The 23,822-nt window shown below is 36.3% G+C and overlaps 1 protein-coding gene across 2 annotated transcripts; it reads right to left on the bottom strand.

Annotated features, from left to right (window-relative positions):
- Window positions 1-11,988: 11,988 nt before the first annotated feature.
- Window positions 11,989-13,508, bottom strand: GATA7 (GATA transcription factor 5-like). Of its 2 annotated transcripts, none has more exons than XM_017336619.3 (3): window positions 13,375-13,508; window positions 12,932-13,250; window positions 11,989-12,835 (listed from the first exon to the last, which is right to left on the bottom strand). In XM_017336619.3, exons 2-3 carry the CDS (start codon window positions 13,232-13,234, stop codon window positions 12,173-12,175), a joined length of 966 nt encoding a protein of 321 aa, XP_017192108.1. In that variant the 5' UTR covers window positions 13,235-13,250; window positions 13,375-13,508; the 3' UTR covers window positions 11,989-12,172. The 2 variants fall into 2 exon arrangements, with proteins under 2 accessions (XP_017192108.1, NP_001280850.1); NM_001293921.1 differs by having other exon boundaries at window positions 11,992-12,835; window positions 12,932-13,236; window positions 13,375-13,482.
- Window positions 13,509-23,822: the final 10,314 nt, after the last annotated feature.

Raw genomic sequence — 23,822 nt, forward strand, 5'->3', positions numbered from 1 at the left:
AGAGTTCTTTATATAATTAATAAGGGATCTGCAGCCCTAAAGTGGCAAGTAATAACTGGTGACTTGGTGGTGATATCTGCTATGTATTTTATCTTGCAAACGTCACGAGTTGTTTTGTGTATACTGCCAGTGGGAATTTTGGATCCACTTGTCTGGAAACAGATTATACCCCAGTTAATTAAGGAATTAATTGAATTTCGACAAAAGAAGGGAAGAATAATTTGAATTCTTACCATGTAAAAGAGATGTCAAATACGTCAACTAAGATTAAAAGACATCACGGTATTCTCTAAAGGAGATGTCATATATGACATTTTTTACCGCAAATAAAGATGGAGTCAAATGCCTTTAATTTAATTGTTTAATTCATGAGTCTCATTGACAACCAATAGGATTAAAATTGATTTTTAATTATTTTTTAATAATTAATGTAACTATGGGACCGAATAGGTCGTATCCAGTGCACAAGGCTCCCGCTTTACGCAGGGTCTGGGAGAGGTGAATGTCGGATAGCCTTACCCCCATTTATGGAGAGGCTGCTCCCAAGAACTATGGGACCGAATATATTAATAAAATAAATATTTGACACATACGATTGTAGGTATTTTGTTATCGATGAGATACAGAAACTCAGAGATCACTATTCTTTTTACGGCAGTGTGATGCTAGATCTGTTACAGGGTTTTAGCTGCTATGGTCATGGCAATTTGATGTTAGAACGAACGATTAGTAAACTGAATGGAGCAAGAAAATGTTGATTCACAGTTGACCTTGTTTTGCTTCCCTTTTGCTATATTTGAGAGGCAAAAGAGGAATAATGATATTGTATCAATGCATGGTTACTGATAAATCCCAGTCGCCCTTACTTTGAGCCCCTGGTGACACATGATGAGAGAGATAGACTACTTCACTTATGATGGATTGCAGAGTTTCTCTCGCCACTGGGAGAACTCTAGTTTTCTGTGATCATACCTTGTACCCCTAAATGTCAAAATTTTCCGACACGAGTTCTCAGATCAGTCAATGAAAGCTATGCTGAACAAGTGTATCCTTTATGCACCAACTTACGAAGGCGCAATGGTTGGGCATAGAAGATGACGACTTGAATATATCCCTTGTCCACATTGTCCCCAGGCCACTTGAATATATGTATTAATTTGCTATGTAAGTGAAACTCTGACCTTTTATTTTTATTTTCGGTAATTCAATGGGGATAAACAGGCAAGTGGTGGATTGTCTAGTGTGTCGTTAAGTGAAGAAAAGGGGGCTAAACAACCTCAACAAACTGATTCTCTGTCTATTGGAAATTTGAGTAGTTTGAGTAGAAATTTCTTTGTCCCACATTGGCCATTCCCAAAAGATTTTATCACTTTATAAGGCTTTGTCTTTTATAAAAAGTGATTTGAGTAATAGGCCTGGAGATTAAAATTAGGCTCACCCTTGGGGTTGGACTTTGGGGTATACTAATTAATTGGTAATTAATATATATTTATTGTCAAAAGATGGGCCTTGGGGTTTAGGGCCCACATTTATGAGAAATGACATGGCTAAATTCTCTAAAGCTCCTACGAAATCCGGGATCTGTTCAGGGCCAAAATGAACACAATCGTATGAATTTACGTGTGGCAGACATGATCTGTGTAAGTTCAAGTCCAAAAGACACTTCACTCGATGCATATCATGTCTATTCTCTCTCAGTTTTAGGCAGCCTAGTCATCCATTTGCATTCAAATGTGGGGTAATTGTTGGAGTTTGAATGAAATTTCAACTCAAATGTGGGGTATTGTTGGAAATTTGAGTAGTTTGAGTAGAAATTTCTTTGTCCCACATTGGTCATTCCCAAAAGATTTTATTACTTTACAAGGCTTTGTTCTTTATAGAAATTGATTAGAGTAATAGGCCTGGAGACTAAATTTGGGCTCACCCTTGGGGTTGGGCTTTGAGATGTACTAATTAATTGGTAATTAATATATAATTAATTATAATTAATATATATTTAATTGTCAAAAGATGGGCCTTGGGACTCTAATGATTAAATTAATTAATTATTTACGGAATTAATTAATTATTTTTACCAACGGACTCATCTTTTCAGATGAAGTCTGAAGTGTGAGAACTCAGAAACAAAAACACCATTTTCAGCAGATGTCTCCCAACAGATGCATCCCTTCCTTATATCTGTTACGAACCGGTATAATCACATTATATATATATCCATCTGCATGACATTTAAAACACACAACAAATCATAAATCTTTTCCTGCAATCATAAACATCCTTTCTGAGAGAACCACATTAATATTCGCCAGAAGTCAATTTTCCGGTGCTGGAAATTCTGACTTAGATCGTTGAATCCGTAGAACTACAAGCACTGAGTAGGGGCGAAATTTCTGTTTCAAGGACATTGCGATACGCAAGCCTCGATCTTTTGTTACTCTGCTTAATTAATATTTCATCTTGTTGAGTCTCTGGAATATATTTATTCGTATTTATTATTAGCATATTTATTTTATTGTAGATTGTTGACATATATCCAACATTGTCAAGAAAGATCGAAACGCAGCGGAATAATTAGAAAAGCCTTAAACCTGCGTCTAAAACTTAAAACACACCAAGAACACAATCTCTAGAATCATTACAATTTACAACAGAGTAGACTTGAGGTGACTTATGGCGCTAAAATCGTCTTACGTTGGTGTGACAAGTTTGTGCTGGAACTTTGAAGTGACTGCGTAAAATTTCAATGACTGCACCTGATTGACTGATTTTTCATTGTGCTAAACACATGTTCACTATTCAAGAGTCATGCATCATCAAGTCCTCAGTTGCTGAGGGCTGAGCAGGGGGGGAAACGTCGGTGCAAACAGTTTTGAAACACAGGAGGGCTGAGCAGGGGGGGAAACGTCGGTGCAAACAGTTATCACGCGGTGTATGAGCGTCGCGTAATTTGAGAGAGAGGAAATTGGATAAATAGCAAGTTACACAGTAAAATCCTCACATGTTCGTTTGATGCATACGGTAAAATTATATGATTGAGTCGAGAGAAGTAAAACTTCGATGCATATAACACCATAAGAAATTTAAATCCAGATTCAAACATCACCAAATCCATAGTTACAACACAAAAATAACGAATTTTTAAAAATTAAACACAAAACTAAAAAATTGGATAATCAAACTCAGAACTTCGGGCATATGGATAAATATATTCTATTTGACCTATAAGTCCCTTGCTAGGATGTGGGAATCCCAAACACATCCTTGTGGTGGCTGGAGTACCGGAATGTCACACCGAACAGCAATGGCAAGAATTTTTTGAAGCTGATGTGCATCTAGAGCAGCTGTGATCCGGGCGGAACCAGGCCAGGTTTTAGGGTGATCTGCCAGCTTAAACAAACACAAGTTCAACATGTCCGCCTCATCACTTACATCAACAACTTCCATATTCATGAGTGCCGACGCCTTCTCGTCGGCTAACTTAAGTTCTTCTTGTCTCCTCATGTCCTCCAGCAGGGGATGATCAGCCATCTGCTTATGAATAGCGTACTCTCTCAAAGTACGAAGCGAAACTGGTACATCTTGTGTTGCATCCATTCTAGGGTTCAGAAAATAATTAATAACATTTAATCAGTAACCTTAATTTGATTCAAATAAACAATTAAATACCTGAAATATGAGTAAAACCAAAATCTATACCAATTACATAAAACAAAGAATTCACCATTTATGCCAAGTTAACTGATTTAGTCTAAGGGTTTTTGCAATATATATTAACAAGAAACTTTTATATACTACGCAAAATATCCTTAGTATTGATGTTCATACTATAAAATTAGCACTAAGACATTTAACAGAATAAAAATTGAACATACATACCTCTTATATTGTGGCGCTAGAGAGTTTCTTAAGCTTCAACTTTCAGTTGTCCGATACGATGCAGAAATATTGAGTTAGTTGATTTCATTCGTAGATGGGTAAACCCTATATATATACATCACAAACCTTGGCTTCAAGGATTAGGATTCCTTGGAAAGTGTGGAGAGCTAATTTACATTTAATTATAATACTTGTAGAACAAGGTTTCCTAGCTAGGGATTTATTCTATCGGTTACCTTATTCCATCGTGAGACCAAATAGAGGAAAAAATAATAAACAGGTGGTGGTGAGCTTAGGGTTTACCACATAAAAAATATATGGCGAGTTTTGTATTTATTTTAGGCCTTTTTTTATTGGCACCCCATAATGTTATGAATACACCCCATATTCTTTTATTTGGTCTCAATTTCCTTTTCTACCCTAATTTAAATTAAATAAAAACAAACAAACAAAACCAGCACCACCTTCATCATCCTAAAACCTACTCCTTCTTGACAGCCCCCGGCACCTCCGTTAACAAAATGATCTCAAATATACCAAAACATATGCTGACTTACAATTAAACTAGCCAATAGTCTCATAGAAAGTCAATTCCGAGTTGACAGAAGGATTGCTTCTCTACAAGTAGCATTTTTTCAAATTTTCCACGACCATCAAGTTGGTATCCCTGATTAGGTCGATATCGACATTATAAAATTCAATTTTATGGTATTTCATGTCCTGCAAAATATTAGCAGAAGTGAGAATTCTAGAGAGAGAGAGAACATCAGGAAAGGGGGTGGCTATCATTGGCCGACACCAACGAGGAAGGTGGCAGAACGGTGAGCGGTTAAGATAGGATATTAGAAAGTTTTAATTTCTTAACTATTATAAAAAGGTGGTCTTAAAAAATGAAAGGGCTAATATTGGAATTTTAAAGAATAATTTTGAAGTTGGGGTGTATTCATAAAATTATGGGGTGTTAATAAAAACACTCTTTATTTTATTATTATTTTTTTACGGATAACACCAAAGGAAACGTGGGGGGGGGGGGGAATTTAATTTAGGACGAATAAACAAATAAAACTGGTAACACAACACACTTCCTCTTTCCTTTCAGTCTTTCTCAACATCGTGTATAATTTAAATTTTTGTCAACGTGTTAGTCCTTTTACAAATTACACAGTCTTTCATATTTAATCCTACAATGTAAGGTTAGTGATATTCTCTTTCACTTGTAAGTGAGAAATTTTAGGTTTTATTCTTGTCAAACGAGAAATTGAACCACATTATTGCTAACTTATTATTAGGCTATGACTACTTCCTCCCCTGTAGATAATATTGTTTGATCCAAAAAAAAAAAAACAGTACACTATGATAGGGTTTACCTTGTTTACACAAGGGTATTTTAAGACTAATTAAAATAATGTGTAGCTGTTAAAAACTCAGAGATTGGTCTTGAAAGACCCTAGGAAATGAGGAAAGACCAATATACTAGGCTCACAGGCCAACCCGAGGGACCGAGTGCTACTCTAACGACTATCACTAATAATGACCACGCAAAGCTCTGGATTTTCTATCGACAAAAGGGAACAAGCAAGAGACTTAAAGGATTTTTCGACTGCTCAAGCCAGTTGATAAACATGATAACTTTCTGGCACAGAGCTTCAATGACAGGTTTATCTAAACGTCAACTCCAAGACACAAAATTGACCAACAATAGAAAAGAAAGTCTATGAAAGGATATGAATGTTGTCAGACTAAGCGCTTGGCTTAATTGCTTTTCAACGACCCTCACATGAGCACTGCGCTCGAGGAGTATCAACATTGAAAATTAGCAAGTAGCCATGCGCAAATGTCACTTCTTCTCTATGTGTTTGTCAAACAGTGGAGAAGTAGGTTACAAACCATGCCTACATGTACAACCTATTTGCTAGTGGGCGGTGACAGACTTAAGGGCCCAAAACTTTTAGGGCTCATTTAGGTGCACATATAAAGGACGTACTCCTTATAAACGGTCAGATCCATGATAATAGAGTTTGATAACTTTGTATCGAAAATTATATATTGTAATTCACATCATATATATATATATATATATATATATATATATATATATATATACACAGAGAGCTTAAGGGGAGGGATCCTCATTTTTTGAAAAAAATGAGGATTAGGTGTGGGGGCCACTTCACATCAAATTTCAACGATCCGAACCGTCTATTTTGTTAGTCTCGATTCATAGATCATCCTTGCAAAAATTCAATTCAATCCAAAACCATTTGCCTATTTAATTATCAATATCAAATTTCATATTTTCTTATATAATAAAGTATTCGTTCATTTCTTTGAACCCAATTAGATGTCTTAAACATTTCCAATTTAGCTAATATTTTGCAAGAATGATCTATGAATCGAGACTAACAAAATAGACGGTTTGGATCGTTGAAATTAGATGTGAAGTGGGCCCCACACCTAATCCCCATTTTTTTCAAAAAATGGGGATCCCTCCCCTTAAGCTCTCTGTATACACACACACACACACACACACACACACACACACACACATACACACCAGACCACTCCAATGGACGTGACCCATTCTTAGATTGAACCACTTACACCTACTAAGGGTTGACTGCACTGGTCCTTTGTTGACCTACTCCATGTTTTGAACGTTAACATAACTCTTACAGTAGTTTAGATTATTATTAGGGAGCTGTTGTGGAGACATAGATTATCCACATCCAATAGGAGGAGAGATTTTCAAGCAAGTCATATTTAAGGTGTACTCCACATGTCATAATACAATATTTTTCCGAGTCTTTCCCCTCATTTTATGACATGTGAAATACCTGCTTGAATACTGACACTTTGAAAAATTTCTCCAATAAGAGATTCACACATGGAAATTTAGATGAATTGACGATTTTACCCTTAATGTCATGAGCATACCACATCAAACCTCAAAAGGCCAAGTATCTACATGTCCTATAGTGATGGGCCTTCAGGCCCACACGAATAACAAAGAGTTCTTCGGGTCCATGATATCCCTTTCTTGGCACCATGCCTTCCATTGCCCAAAGATATAGGAGTTGACTCTTTGGAGTCTCCTTTGGATGTCCTGCGCTCCAGCGTCACTACTTGGTAGAGGTGTTCCAGGGTTCTTCCAGAAGGTAGACCTGTCATTTGTGTCATGTCGTTTTCATGACATACTCGATATTGTAATGGGTCGTGTCGTGTAACACCCGTTAAAGTAAACGGGTAATATGACCCGACCTGTTAATATTATCAGGTAATATGACCCGACCCTTTACCCGTTAAATAAAATATATTTTAAGTCAATAAATAATGAAAATGAAAAACATAAATTGACCCAAAAAAGAGAAAACATAATACTAAATTAGTATATGTATACCACAATGTCACATAAATATTACTTCAAACATAAAAAAAATATTTTTATCTTTCAAGTATTACGTACTCCAAAATAAGAGCCTAATGAAAAAAACATTAATACATTACTATAAAATACTAAATGTTCAAGGATAGGTAAAACGAAAGGAGTTGCGTTTCAAGGTTGAGGAACCTTACACATTTATATATGCTTTCACATTTTTCAGACTTATACATTAATAATTTTGAATTTTATTTATTTTGATCTCCCTTAAAAATACTATTCATGAGGGTTTGTATAGTTTTAAAAATTCAAACGACGATAAGGGTGCATCGTTAGGCTCTTATTTGTATATATGCGATCTCATGCGATTGAAATATTAGGGTACAAAACCATATCTGATATTACAAGAGCAGTAATGGCTTCGACAATAACACATGGAGGATGAGTTTGCAAACTTCCCTTTTCTTATTTGTATTATGTTTTAAATTTCTTCATCCAAACATAATACAAATAAGAAAAGGGAAGTTTGCAAACTCATCCTCCATGTGTTATTGTCGAAGCCATTACTGCTCTTGTAATATCAGATATGGTTTTGTACCCTAATATTTCAATCGCATGAGATGCAAGCCGTATGAGAAAATTTAATGAAAAAGAACGAGTCATTTCTGTGTATGCAGTGCGTCTCCTCTATATGGAGTCACACCCGTCGCCCAAAGGGTATTTTATCTCTACAAATACAGCAACCCATTATAGCCTAATATACAATTTTCAAATATCCAGTTATTCCGTAAAATTAGAGTCTTTTCGAGAGTCATTGAGAGAGACTTTCTGCATAATCTTGGTTTGCTTCTTGTTGTGCTTTGGAATGTTACTATCACAAGAACGGAAAGTCATATCTTGAGAAATTAATGAACACGGAAAACCATCACTAGTGTGGGTCTTAATATTGTCTTAAGGGCATAGTGTCCAACACTAGCCTCGACCAAGTAACATGCCTCTACAACTTTCTTTCCTGTTTAAATTGTACAATTATTGTATTGTATGTTTTGATGCATTAATCAAATTGGTATTTATCATGTATCGTTGCTATATGCCTTCTGTTTTATTAATTTGTTGCAATACTACACTTAATTTCCAACATAAATAACCAAGTCCAACAAGAAATCGGTGATCGCCATTTATCATTCAAAATTTTCTACGTTCTAGTTTCTCTCAAACTATTTTGCTCAGGCATTGGAGGATCTTCGGTCGATACCCTCCCTTTTTTGGGTGTTCGTCCATTAGGCTAACGGTGTTCTTGTTTTGTAAGTATTATTTCATCAATCTAATTATGAATGAAATTTGCATAAACAACTATTATCGGCACTCTAAGAATCTCATTTTGCACTCCAAACTTTCTTTATTTAAAAAGAGAAAAATATACTTATGAAGAGTGCAAAATAACATTTTAGAGTGCCATAAGCTCCATATTATTATCTTTTTTTAATTTTTTTTTTGGTCAAACGATATATTTGTTAGATTAGATGTTAGGTTAGGGAGCCGGTGGGGTTGGAACTCATACCATGATGTAAGGGCAGCACTCCTCTTCACCATTGTGGTAGAGGGCCACTTGCAAGCACCATATTATTATCGCTCGTAATAATAATAAAAAATCCACTATTAATGTCCATAATGAAGTAATGACTTAGTTGGCGGTATTTTAGAAATGCCAAAGATATAAAATTTAACACACATGCTCAATTTGGTAATTTGCTAAGGGGATCGGTAATTTGCTAAGTAGATCCTAGCCACTGAGGGTGTTATTTTGTTTTTTAACAAACAATATTATCTACACTAAGAAAAATAGAGTGGGCTTAGCCTCACAATTGGTTAGCAATAATATGGTTCAAATTCTCCTTTGGCGAGAATCGAACATAAGACCTCTTATTTACAAATGAAGATGAATACCACTAGACCGTAGTACTAAGTGACCCTAGCCACTGAGTTTTAGCTAAGATAAGAAAAAGATGAGTTATACTTAGAGCACTTCCACCCCTCTCAAATCCCCTAGGGATAGTGGATTAAATCCCCTTCCTTCTCCAAAACTCCTCCACCCCATTCCAATCCCCTGGGTTCTGGGGGGAGCCGAGTTGCTCACCTAGGCTAAAATCGACTAACCTAGCCCCTAGGTCATGTGATGCAAGGTTTACGTCAGCTACAATTAAAAATTTATTAAAAATACAAAAAATTATAAATGAAAAAAATCATAAAAATTAATTAAAAAAATAAAAAATGATTTTTTTTTCTTTCTATAAATATCTAATCATGTTCTTCCACCTTAGAGCAACTTCATCGTTGCTTATTGCCTTGGGATAGGCAACCCAATCCACTCTCTCCCTCCCCAAAACACACGAGCCCACTCGAGCAATTGGACCCAAGGTGAGCCAATTGAGAAGTCAGACAAAAATCGCCTAGCCTAACACCCTGCCTATGTAACGTAAGGCTGACGTCATTTAGATTATTAAAAAAAATATAGAAATTATTAAGAATTATAAAAAATTAATTAAAGATATATATATATATATATATATATTTATATAAATACCTAACCCTGTTCTTCCACTCTACAATACATTTCAATATTTTCAAATACTTTCAACTAATCTTTTATTATTATCTGAAAATAAAATAAAGTAATCTTTTATTATTTTATAAAATAAAAAATACTAATGTTTTAATACAAACTGCTTGGGCTATTCAGTTTAGGGGTGGAAATGCACTTGGGTCATTACTGTTCATTGGGGATTGAGTTGCCTATTACCCAGGGGACCTTCCTACACTGGAAGTGCTCTTACACCACATTTCAATATTTTCAAATACTTTTAACCAATCTTTTATTATCATACGAAATTAAAAATAAACTTATGTTTTATTATTTTATAACTAAAGTTTAATAATATTTTAATACCAATTGCCTAGGTTATTTAGTTTAAGGGTGAAGATGCACTTAAGTAACTACCATTCACTTGGGGGATTGAATTGCCTATTGCTCGGGGGCTTTTTAAGAGTAGAAATGCTCTTATAGGAAAAATCTAGGAGTGGAGGGGGTGAATAGGTGGCACGGTTTAGTTCAATGTTGTTTTACAGCAACATCGAAATTAAATTGAAATTTAATTCGGTGCGGTTTTGCTTAAGGACAGAGATGGAATCAAACCATTTTACTATGGTTTGGTTCGATTTCAAATGGGCTTGGTTTCGGTTTGTGTCTCATTTGTAGGCCTATTAAACAATTGGTATTAATATAAGTATTCAACGTTTAAACAAACCCAAAAGTTCAAAACAAGTCGTTCGCAAACTAAATTTTTATATCTTTGATATACAACTCAATTGAAAAAATTCATGATCATCACATACTAAAATTCAACTTGAAACAAAGTTCAACATCAAAATGGCTTATGACATTACTTTAGAACAACCCAACTGTAAAAGTTAAGTTTACTGTACTAAAATTAAAGTTCAAATGAAGGTCAACGTTAAAATGCCTTATAGCATTAGTACAAACCCAAAAAAATTTAACTGTTCATGCAATCCAACAAAAAGTTTTTGTGTTTCAAGTCACTACTTTGAATCATCCAACCTTTTCATTGTCCATTTCCTTTTGAATACTTACTTTTCGAAGGTTTATGAGGCCTTTGAGTTTGAGAAGGTGGCGCGATTCAGTTTCGGTTACCGTTTTAAAATAAAAAATACTGAACCGTTCAGTGCGGTGTAGTTTGATTTGTGCTTTGGCTTCAGTCCTTGGTTTTGTGCCCATCACTGGAGGTGAGAGATTAATATCACCTTGTGTTGAGATTGAATTAATCACGCATAAAGCGTTCAAATAAAAAAACCCCACCCCTTAATGGGTTTTTTTTTTTTAATTTCATTTTTTTGAATAAACGATATTATATACATTAAGGAGGAGAGGCGGGCTTAACTTCACAATAAGCTAATAATAATATTGTTCAAACTTACATTTGACGAGAATTGAATCTAAGATTAGATAATTTGAGCACCTGTACAATAATAAATTTTTGGGGAAGTATTTTAGTGGTGATTGATTAGTCGTGCCATGGGCTTTGACCGACACAATCATTCTTTAAACCTCAATTACAGCTCACCATTCTCTCAAATTTGCCTTTTTTTATTGGTAATTCTCAAATTGGCCTTTCAACTTTCAAGAATCAAGTTTCCTTTGTTCTTTGGTTTGGTCAACTAAAATTTCTAATGTTTCACTTATATATTGCACATCCATAAAAAACCGCTGAACTACTTTGGAGTTTTGAAAATTTCAATGCCTTTGTGAAAGTGAAGTTGATAAAAACAAATCAAAAGATCCAAAAACTCCACTAAACCCTAATTAGAGGGGGAGACCTACAAAACAAAAGCTCATCAGTCCTCATATCCATATCTCTCCCTCAATAAATAACTTTTTTACTCCCCACACACCTCTTAATTTTTTATCGTTGGATATAATAAATTATTATAAAAAAAAATTAACAAGAAATATGTGAGAAATAAAAATATAGCACCATCCTAAATACAAATTGATAATACAAGAATGAAAACCTAAAGCCTAAAACTATTGCTAAATTCTAAAACCTTCCTAAAATCCTACTACAACTAGAGAGATTTTTTGGTATGACCGGAACATAGGTGGTACACCACGTGTTATTATACAAATGGTGTGATATATGTGTTAAAAAGTTAATAACTTAAAAAATAAAATTTTCCATCACTTATATAAAAACACGTGGTATACCATCCGTGTTCTGGTTACAATAAACAATTTCTCACTATTACTAGTACTACTACCACTACTATTACAACCATGCACAACACAATTGAGTCCATTCCATTCAAGCCGGTTCAAGTGCACTATTCTCTAAATTTCACCCGTCAAAAACTCCGAATCATTCGGTTCAACAGCGGTTCGGGCTCGCCAACATCTTTCCTCTTCCTCATCTCCAACACTTTACGGTGACTATTCGAGTGGACAGCACCAGAGAAAGTAGGACTACAAGCCGGCCTATACTCCGGAAAAAGCCGGCCAGACTTGAACCGGACGCCGCATGCGTTACACAATGTTTTAGGACCAAGTGGACCGGTTCTCCATTGCGGAGTCTTCTGTACTTGGCAATGACTACACCTCCGCTGAAACTGTCCCCCAATTGAACCCTCCCCTGTTTGGACCGCCGGTTTTTTCTTTTGTTTCTTAGCCGCCGGTTCACCAACAAACACGTCCATGCTTTGAACCGGGTTGAAGATAAGACAAGGAGTTGAAAATGAAAACCCGGAAGAACAAGGCGATGATGATGGTGAACATGAAGAGGAGGAGGACCAAACCCGGCTAGCCGGTTTGTAACGCTTGGTTCTGGGTTTGACTGGAACTTGAAAAGGAAACAACGGAGCTCTTAATGGAACCGGTTTGGGTTCCGGTTCAAACCGGTTCATAAGAAGAGCTTCTGGTTTTTGGGTACCAATTGTGTGGAACAGAGAGAGGTCCGGTAGAGAATCGTCCACAAAATGGGAAACCCATTCAAGCTCTGCTAAATCATCGTCCTGTCAAATTAACACAAAACCCAAAATTTAATTTCAAATAATTACATAATTTAACAGAGAATTAACCCAAAAAATTGAAAACTCAAAGATTGTTACCGGAACCAAGAGTTGGGTTGCCAGACCAGAGTCAGAGTCGGGCAAGACCAAACTGCTTGAATTAGAAATTTCATCATCCACGGAAACTGACTCTTTTTCTTCTTCTTCTTCTTCAACGGACCCGTCTTCGAATTCACCATTGGAGAGGTCAAGAAGGTCGTCCACTGAAAAATCCTCACAGGGCACACCGGAAATTCCAGTAGCACACCAAAGCTCCTCCAACAAAACATGCTGGGTCGACTTCACGGCCAGTTCTCTGCGCAGACTCGATTTCAAGGCCTTTGCTTCGATGCAGTACTCCATTTCTAGACACCCAAAACTTCAGTCGTAAAAAATTCACAAGTTCAAGCACAATAAGTGAACAAAATTGGGTTTTCGTTTTGCATGGGAATTAAAATAAACTAAATATTAAATTCTGTTAATTTCCATTTCTATTATTGTACCTGGAATTGGGGAAGGAGAGAGGAGGAAGAAGAAGGAGAGAAAGATGAAAACTGTGGGGTGGTGCGGTGCGGATGATTGATGGGGTCAGAGTGAGTTGGGTTAAAAGCACTGAAATAAAGGCAGGTTTGTGGGCAAAGCAAGTGCCCGAGTTATTGGTTTTGTGTTTTTATCTATCTCTTTCAGTGTCCGTCTGCTATTATTATTATTATTATTATTATTATTTTTTTTTTTTGAATTTTGAGTAAATTTAAATCAATGAGTTATTATAAATTTAGTCCCTGAAATTTATTTGTGCTTCCACTCTGGACCTCAAACTTTGGTTCATCACAAGCTGGTCTCAAATTTTTTATTATTCTACACAATGACCAATTATAATTTGGCATTAAACTTGACATTCATGGAATCAAATTTAAGACCTCACTTTTATAAGTGAAAAGGCTACGTTAAAAATTAAAATAAGACCTGAAATGTGTTAATTGGGAACAATGATAATAGTTTAAAAATTAATAAGATTAGTGTTTGGGGTCTTGGAGGCAATTTTTATTTTTTATTTTTGAGTATAATGATATATTTTACATTAAGAGGAGGGGGAGCTCGGCTAAGTCATACAATGGACAATCTAATTTGGTATCAAATTTTCTATTTACTAGATTCGAACCTAAAAACACTCACTTAAAAATGAATTTTTAAGCCTAACATGTGAACAACACAAACTGGATGATTTGGAATGTGTGTAGCTGATTGGCTTCACATGTGGGACAACCTTCTCTAATACTATGAAGTTGAGGTTTTACCATAAAATCAATTGATAATATGAAAAGTAGCCCAACTTATTTATAAACTCATGCAAGATCATTCTTTCTATCAATGTCGAATTCGTTCTCAATGCTTACATGTGGACTTAAGTGGTCACGCCCCAATGGATGGAAGGCATTTCTTTTTTCCAAATAGATGGATTAAGAAATATCCTTCGTAACGTGTTCACGTGCTGCTATTATGACTAGTTCACACATTTAAAAGTTTTGAGACTAATTTGTAACAAAAAAGGGAGATGACAGACAAAAGTGAAAATAAAATCAAAAGCTTAAGGGGCAATTCTGAAATAATATTTAAATTAAATACTGGGGAGGGGTTGTGACTTGGTGCGTGTTTGGTGCATGCGTGTGACAAAGGGTGGTGGGGATGGCTGTCTGGCTCTGGCTGGCTGACTATTCTAGGTCTCAAAGGGTTGGCATGCTTGGCCTATTCGGACCAAGTCCATATCCACTTATCTCTAAAAAAGCAAATCTAGCTGGGCTTGACCATGATCACCAATGACCATCATGGCATTGGTTCCTTCAGTTACAACTTTTCCAAGGCCTCTAAATAGAAAAATCTTATTTATAATATGAAACAGTTATACTACGTCATCATACTGATATCACACGATTAATTATAAGAAAAATTAATGAAAAGAACTTGAAAACTTTGAGTTTTAACAAAAATGATAAAATAAAGGGTAAAGTGAATAGTACCAGGATTGACTTTTTGGTGTAAAAATATGATTTTTCATTAAAATGAACAGTACCGGAAGTTTTTCGTTAAAGTTCCTTTAATTATCTGAAGAAGTGTTACATATATAAAAAAAAAATATGAACAAATGATTTTCGAGCTTTTACAAATTCTCACAAACGTTGGTATTATGATTATTAGCATTGTTCAAGAAATCCCAGCCTAGCGCCATCTAGGATCTGCCTAGGCACTGAGCGGCTGGCTACCACTTTGATTAATCTCTAGGCGTTTGAAAATCAAGAAAGAGCGCCTAAAGATGCTTACACGTCTGCCTAGCATGCCTAGACCTGCTTAGGTTGCGACTCTCACTTATATAAAAAATAGATAACTTTCATCTTACATTTTTTTTTTCCAATAGAATGGAAGAGACTAGTTTAATACTCGAACAAACACTTATTATATAATAGTTCCACATATTTTCAATATGTTATAATACTTTTATCATTTATGTGTCATTTTATTTTGCAATTTATGAATTCAATATAATTATGTATTTTTTAAGTAAAGAAACACTTAAATCCGCCTAAACCCCTCTTAGCCGCCTAAGTGCTAGGCTCCAGTACGACGTCCGATTAGCGGCTAGCACATTTTAAAATGTTAATTGTAGCAACAAGAGAGACTTGCACAATACACTTTCTCATTGGAAATAATAGGTTGATTTAAATATCGAAAATGGCGATATGCATACGTGTTTTTAACTTATTATTCATAAATCTTAAGATTTATCATTTGTGTTCGAAATATGTTCACCGTTCTACAATCAAACTACCTTTTACAAAACAAGCAGAATATAAACACACAAAAGTATCAACGTTAAAAGTATTAACTCGGTGATTAATCATGATAAGGTTTGCTACTCAATTGGTTAAAAACACATTTATTTCCAACCGGATGTTCAATCTACCTCTCTTCATAGCACTTGTATAATATTAAAAATATGATAAAATGTTAAGGAAACTCTCTCAAAAGTGGCACTCATTATGGACTCTCTGATACTTCATGTTTTTTGTACAATATTTTATTATGTTAGCACGAAAATTAAGTTAAACTAGGAGGTGGTAAAGAGTCTATGAAGAATCCCACTTTGAGAGAGCATCATTAGCATTTCTCTAAAATATATAAATAAATTGTCTTGTGACTTTATTTATTTTTATTTTTATCAAACAATAGAGTTTGTTAGATTAGATATTAGATTAGTCATCGACAAAATTCAAACTCATGCTGTCATGCAAGGACTCAACTCCTTTCCAGGACCACTTGAACGTGACATTATTTGTTTGAATATCATACCTATCAAGATTGAAGAAGTTAGTATGTTTGAATTGAGTGATGGATATTGCCATAATTGGTGGTTAACAATGGGTTAAGGTGAGATTTTGGCGCTTGGATGATTCAAAAACTAAACGAAACCGCCCAGGAAACCGCCATCATTTGGCGTTTTTGCGTGTGTGCCTTTTAGTCATGGACATTCGCCACCGGAATTCGAGTTATCTACGAGATTGAGGAAAAATTATTGCTTGTCCGCGTTAATCACGCCTCTTTTTCTAGTTAATTTGCGACGTCCTTCCCGCTGCTAAAACATTCTACTTTGAGGCTAATGATAGGATTGATTGATAACTAATCCACCCACGCGCTTTCCTAAAAAGCAAAGTGGCATTGCGTTTGGAAAGGGATCCGGAAAGGATCCTCTATCTAATCCTCCTCATCAAATAATTCAGGCTTTTGAAATTTGATTCAACGGCTAAAGTTTTTATAATTTTTAGAGTGAGCCCTTATTAGTAGCAGTTGGATTAAATTTCAAGGGTTCCAATTGTTTAATGAGGAGGATTAAGTGGAAGAGATCCGGAGATGATCCCTTTCCATTGTGTTTTTGTTGCTCTTCAGATTTGGGAGAGATTTTTTTAGTGGGGTGTATTTTTCTTACCACCCTCAAGTGGTGGTGACGCTCACCGCCTTACTTATTACCGTGAGTTTATATTTTGAGATTTGTGTCTCAAAATTTAAACTCATCAAACAGTGTTAAATAAGGTGAACATCACCATCACTTGAAAGTGGTGAGCAAACATATGCCTTTTTCAATGTATCTAAAACACAGGTGGTACACCACAAGCTATCATATAATTGGAGTGACACTTGAAAAAAAAAACTTTTTTGTAATTGTATAATGATATGTGATATACCACTTATTTCTCGAGTTTTGCTTTTAATTTAGAAAGATGATATGAAAGCCAAGTGCTCCACCTCATCTTACATGCTAGAAAAGCGTGTTGCACAATGAGAGATATTTAATTTATTCGATATGCGAGATAATACATTATATGTCATAATATATGTACATAAACATTGAAAAATGTATTCTAAAGTGTGACATTCAACTATTTCGTCGACTTATATAATAATACGGGGTGTATCACCTTATGTTCTGAGTACACTTGAAAAAATATCTCATTGCACAACATGAACTCCTAAGCTTGTACTGGGTTTTTATTTTATATTGTATTACAAACAATATTCTATACTAATCTATACTAAGTAAGACGGTTATACCAAGTATATATTTTCTACACCAGTATTGCCATGTCATGTTTGAAGCTACCATAATCACTATCAACAACTGAAAAGCTAGTGCTATTTGAATCAAGAAGAGATACATCCTCAGTGATATTGGTAACCAATGGCAATAATCAGGCAATTCAAACTCAAGGATCATGACTGTATGGCAAATCCTTAAGCACAAAATGTAGCAAGTGAAACTTCCAATCTGACTTACAAGAACAAATTACTTGTAAAAATCCAAGCCGTGGTTTCCATCCAAAAAGGAAGGAAGAAAGAAATTTGCACACGGCCTGGTGGAGGCTGGAAAAATTAAGGTTGACTCTACATGGCATGGTGGGTTTGGTGGTTGGGGAGACATCAGTACTTTTAAAATTTTGTAGGGGTGTGGTCCCGAGTGATAAAATTACTGAATAGCTACTACTAAGTGTATGTCGTACGCAAAAAGGAATGCATCTTTTCACCGTCAAGTTTGGTGAAGTTGGGAAATTAAATAGGAAAGAGAGAAAAATTAGTTTTTATTTTTATTTTTATTTTTTTTATGATGGAACCAAAATTTTGCACCACCAATTGATCTAATAATTTTTTGCACGATTTATTAATTTGACACAAAATGACAAGAAAATAACAAATTTTGGGTCAACAGCTTAACTAATCGGGTTGTTATCGTGCCACTTGACACTCCCGATCCTGTTATTCTCCAAACACCAGGTTAGACACGTGCTGGCCGACACTTGAAGGTGACGAAGCCATATTAAGGCATATATATATATATATATAAACATATATCTTCATTCGCCTGAAGGCACCACATCTCCTAGCTGAAGCCAATATGAATATATTCCGGCTGAAGCCATCTACAAACACTTGGCCGAAGCCAATATAAATATCTTTCACCCGTAGGCACCAACCAAACACCCAGCTGAAGCCAATCTTATATCTCCCATCCATAGGCACCAACCAAACGCCCGACCGAAGCCAATATAAATATCAATCGACTCGTAAGCCCCCACATCACCCAATTGAAGCTATATAAAGATATCATTCGACCCGTAGGCCCCTACATCACCCGACCAAAGCCATATAAAGATATCATTCACCCGTAGGCAGTATCATTCAAATAACTACTAAATAAGTACATAAACATAAACATAATATTTCTAATATATATATATATATATATATATATATATATATATATATATATATATATATCTATCTGTCTCGATCAGAGCTCAGTAACTTAAACGCCATATCGTAAAACCACGTTCATAAGTAGGTATATAGTCATCAATCATATCTACCAGGAAGAACATAAAGTCGATAAAGCATGATAATTCATAAAGCATGAAACTAATTTACTCATAAACGTTTCATAAAACGTAGCCATTAAATCATGTTTTTTCATGTATGCATTTCTAATAGTAAAACATGCATTTTAGAAGGGGTTCACTCACCTTACATCATTGGCGAAGAGCTATGCAAACAAGGATGGATGGAAACACCACTAACAAACGCACCTAAGCACAAAAAGGGTCCAATGCATAAAACTCTACCATAACGATTGAATTTTAGAAAATGGACTCATAAACGGATTCGGGATGTCGAAAAACATAAGGGGGGACCTCGGGTACCCCCACGCATTACCACGCGCCATTTTGGGTTACCAGAAAGTTGGCTGAAAAAGTTACCGGCGCCGCCTTGGATGGCAACGGAGCACAGTACCTCCAATGGAGGTGCATATGCTCCACGCACCGCCTAGGTAGACGTCCATGCGCAGGTCCACGCGAGGACTGGGTTTTGGGTCTAGGCCAATTTAGTTTGGGTTTTGGGCCTGTGGTAGTTAGGCTTGGTTCTGGGTTGGATTAGGCAGTTGGGTTGGGCCAGTCTTTGGCTGGGTTGGGTCGAGGGTTACATGGCCCAAAGGATTTGGGTTGGGGTTGCAAGAACTGGGCTTGGGCCTAGCCTAATGGGCTAGGTTCGGCTCAGGTATGTGGATCGTGTTTGGCCCAATTCTAGGCTGGGTTGGCTAATTTTGTTGGAGAAGAAAGCTAGAGCTTCCCAAGCTTCGTTCAACCCTAAAACTCAACCAATACACATCATGCAATATACCAAAATGAAGCCCAAGGAATAAGGAAGAGGTTCGTACCAGTGAGAGGTCAAGAGGTGGCCGGAGTTGGCCAAAAAGTGGCCTAGAAGCCACTGGTATTTGCCGAAATCTGGGAAAACTCTCCAAGGTGGTTTCTTTATGATTTTGACGTCCAAAACAAGTACAAAAAGGGTTAATCTTCAAGCTACGATGAGGGAAGGATAAAGAAAAGGGTTTAAAACCTTACCCTCCGTCCTGACTTGTCATGAGAGACAATGAACATTACCTTAGTGGGGTACACAACTTCAAGCCTATGGTTCTCGAGGTCGATACAAAACTTTGAAGTGTTGTTGTTGTTGTTAAGCTCAGGGATGAGGAGGATGATAAGTTGCAGATGAGAAAGAGGGTTCAAAAAGTGCTTGAGAGAAAGTGAGAAAGTGATGGGTAGAGAGAGAGAGAGTGAGGGAAAGTTCCACATGGTAAAGAGGAAGAAGAAAGGCAAGTGGGTCGGGGGGACAAAACCAAAGCAAGTGGGCCCCACAAGGCACACACAATAAGACCCAAAAGCAACTCAATTCAAAATATCTAATCCAACCCCAATGAATTTACCAAAATGCCCTTCCGTTCTGAAATTTGTAAAATTATTTGGGATAAGTTGCTACAATCTATCCCCGTTAAGAAAATTTGGTCCCGAAATTTGAAATAACTTGTTACACTGAAATACTCGAAAATAGGAAGAAGAAAAATATATATGTAAAGAAGAAATCAAGTCAGAGTGGTTGCATCATAGAGAATATGCCACATCGCCGTGAGAGGTTTTTCAAATCCTTTTCCATGCCTCCAAGCTCCTACTTTCTTCCCTCATCATCTTAATAGTAGAAACATACTTTATAAAGATATAAAGTCGAAATTGTATAATAACATAAGTTCAAAAGTATGTACTCAGAATACGATAACGTCAAAATAGATATGTACTAACTTAAAGGTCGAAGACTCGCATTGAACTTAACAGTGAAAGTGGAAATGACTCGACATTCGTAACGTCACATACTCCGAGAATAGATGTGTCTTTGGGTCAAGCCCCATCAATGACTAAACAGTAACAATTAACGTAGGTGGGTCTACATGTCTATTTGCTTAACGAACCCAACGAATATGTCATCAATATTACAGTTGACCGCCCGCTATATCGACGACACATTGTTGTCTCGATAAGCAAGTAGTAATTTCCTAAGGGTGCAAACATACCAATTTGTCCAGCACCAACTCAACAATTAACAAAAGCACACAGTTTTTCATATTGTAAATTCAAACATCCGAAAACCAATTCGTAGAACTCCACTGTCCAACCAGTGCTGCCAATAAAATCTATCAAATTAAGTCTCAAATAGTGCCATACACAAACTGGAAGTAAAACTATCATCGTAACTACTCCAAAAGAGATCGGTGCAAAATCTACTCATTTAGGAACTACAACTCAAAAGAGCGCAACACATCTTTCAATATCTATATAGTTCGTTCAAGACTGTTTAACAGCCTAAAAATAAAAAAAAATGCGATATAGGACAAACAACTTCGTACTTGAGACCTTTACGAAAACTTCACAAAACTTAGAAGTGAAACGCGCATCACAATGAGGTACAAAAGTGACGATGCACCGAGAACCAAAACAATGTAATTCACAACACCTAAGCGAGCTGATTCATTGAGAATTTCTCTTGGATTCAGCAAAAAGGCTATGCCGAAAAGGCTAAAAGAACACTTAAGAATTTAAGGGTCAAATCAAGTCCATCAAGTCGAGGGTACAAGATAATTGGGTGGAAAACGTAACTTTGATGTAAGAACATGTGTGAGTACAAAACTTGATTATGTGGTGGAAAGTCGAGATGGTTGAGTGCGGACTCGACTCGGGTGGTAGTCTAAAGTGATTTGATAGACGGGAACTCAAACTTTTTCCCATTGTAACTTTCACAACAGCTTGTTACAACGATAAACTCAGGGAACGATAATCTCAGGGATATTCAATCACCGGTGGTAATGATTCGCTCAATAAAATGTTAATGGGTAATTGAATGACAAGTGGTTCAGGCTAAAACGTTAGGATTTGAGTGGTTCTCCTGAACAATCTGTCTGCTTTAGAAAATAATACGAAGGAAATGATACGAAGTGTTGTAGGGTAAACACGAACCCAAAGTTGGCTAAAATGCATTCTAGTACCAGGAGGTGAAACTGGGATTACGGTAGAAATCGATGTCAATCGAGACGTCAGTCAAACAAAGTCTAGAATGAAAGATTCCACTAAGTAGTCAAAAGAATATTCCTCACAGACTGATAGATAATATGCTCAGTTAGTTGCCATCAAGTACTGAAACGTCATCATAGTCTCCACATGTACAAGGTGGTTTGTATAGGAATTCTATGGTGACACTCACCCGCCTCCGTTCGCATCCCTAGTAGGCACTCGATAACCTAAAAAGGATAACCATGGAAATTTCTTCCCATCTCGAACCAGGAATATAAAGAAAGTGAGATAAGCCCGATGGCTTCCATCTCACTGTTTCCACCTACCAATAAATTAGATATTCCTTCATGGACTCAGTGATATACCATACATACAATACCGGTAACAAAGTGGACGAACCCAGTGGTACCATTCAGTACTGCAAGCATGCATGTCATATGCTAAAATATGAATCGACACCCACTGTGGGACGAACGCCAAAATAAAACTAATAATTAGAAGAAAAAACGATAATGGGATATAGATAGCTTGGATGAAGGTAAGTTGTCCATGGGGTTTATGACCAAGAGCATTAGCTATGACAGTTGCCTGACCATGATGGTACTTAAAGGTGCAATTAACTCACTGATGAGTTCCATCCACCTCATTTGTCTCCAACTCAACTATTTCTGTGTGAAAACACACTACAACTTCTTTGGTAAAAAATGATGCAATATTTCTCATTGTAGAGAAAACGTCACCAGACTTTACAGCAAAGAAGATCATTACCAACTCTAGGTCAAGGATATGATGGTTCACATCATGCAGTTTCAATTGTCAAGAGGTACACGTGTTACTTGATCATGCTGCATCAGTGTGTAACCAAACATTTAATAATATACCACCACATAAATTTGAAAAGTGTAAGAACTACGATCAGATAAGACAACACTCCGTTGTCAGAAACTTCGTTCACCATCAACATCGTAATAAAGTTGACTGGTTTCTTCACCCAATAGGAAAAAAGGCTAAGCTCAAGGAATAGTTAAGAATTGCTGGTAGAAGGGATAAAACTAAGGATATTTCACATTTTACCACACCTGTGGGTGTTTTCAATGTCCAACGATCGCAACCCCTTGTGGAAATTGATGAAAACAACGTCTACTACCAAAGAGTCTTCCATGAATAGTATATAATCTAGATAAAAAATAACGTTTGAAAGATTTGGCGTACAACTGACTGCCTATGTTTAGTGAACCTGACCTCGTGTTGGAGCAAGCAAGAAGGTTATCGATAGAACGATCGCCAAGATTTGTTCTAAAGATCCACATGAATTTCCTCAGCGGGAGCGAGTCCAAGGACATTGATTTGATCCCACTAACACTTACTAAACTTTGCAACGACTAGTGCTTACTCGCTCTCTCCAACACGAACTTCGAATGTCTCGAACAATTTCCATATAGATGTGACTCCGCCCGCCATTCCTAGGGAACGCATGTTGTAGATTGACATCACCGATTTAGAACTTCTAAATTCAAACCACTTAAATTTTTTTTTATTTATTTTTTTATATATTTATTTTCACCATATTCCTGTGTAGATACGACTATGCCCGCAATTCCTAAGGAAATCATGTTGCAAAGTGGCATCACCATTTTGTGTCTCCAGTTGTTCTTAACCAACTCATACCATTAAAAACTTTCCGTTTCCAAACACTCATATGTAGATCCGACTTTGCCATCAATTCCTAAGGAACACATGTTGCAAAGTGGCATCGCCATCTCGAATCTTCAGCTGGTCTTAACCATACTTCCTCAAACTAAGATTTCTAATTCATGTCACTTCAATGCAGTACTGACTCTGCCCGTAATTCTTAAGCAACACATGTTGTAGAGTATCGGTCTAATGTTGAAAGTTATCCAACAATCCATTTCGTCACCGATGAGGCACAATCCTGACACGAAATTTCTTATTCTTTAATAAGATATGACTATTCATGCAGAACGAGGGTGGCACCATCGTGCTGAATGACA

This window comes from Malus domestica, chromosome 10, assembly GCF_042453785.1.
Source record: "Malus domestica chromosome 10, GDT2T_hap1".
In the NCBI taxonomy this organism is placed as follows: Eukaryota; Viridiplantae; Streptophyta; class Magnoliopsida; order Rosales; family Rosaceae; genus Malus; species Malus domestica.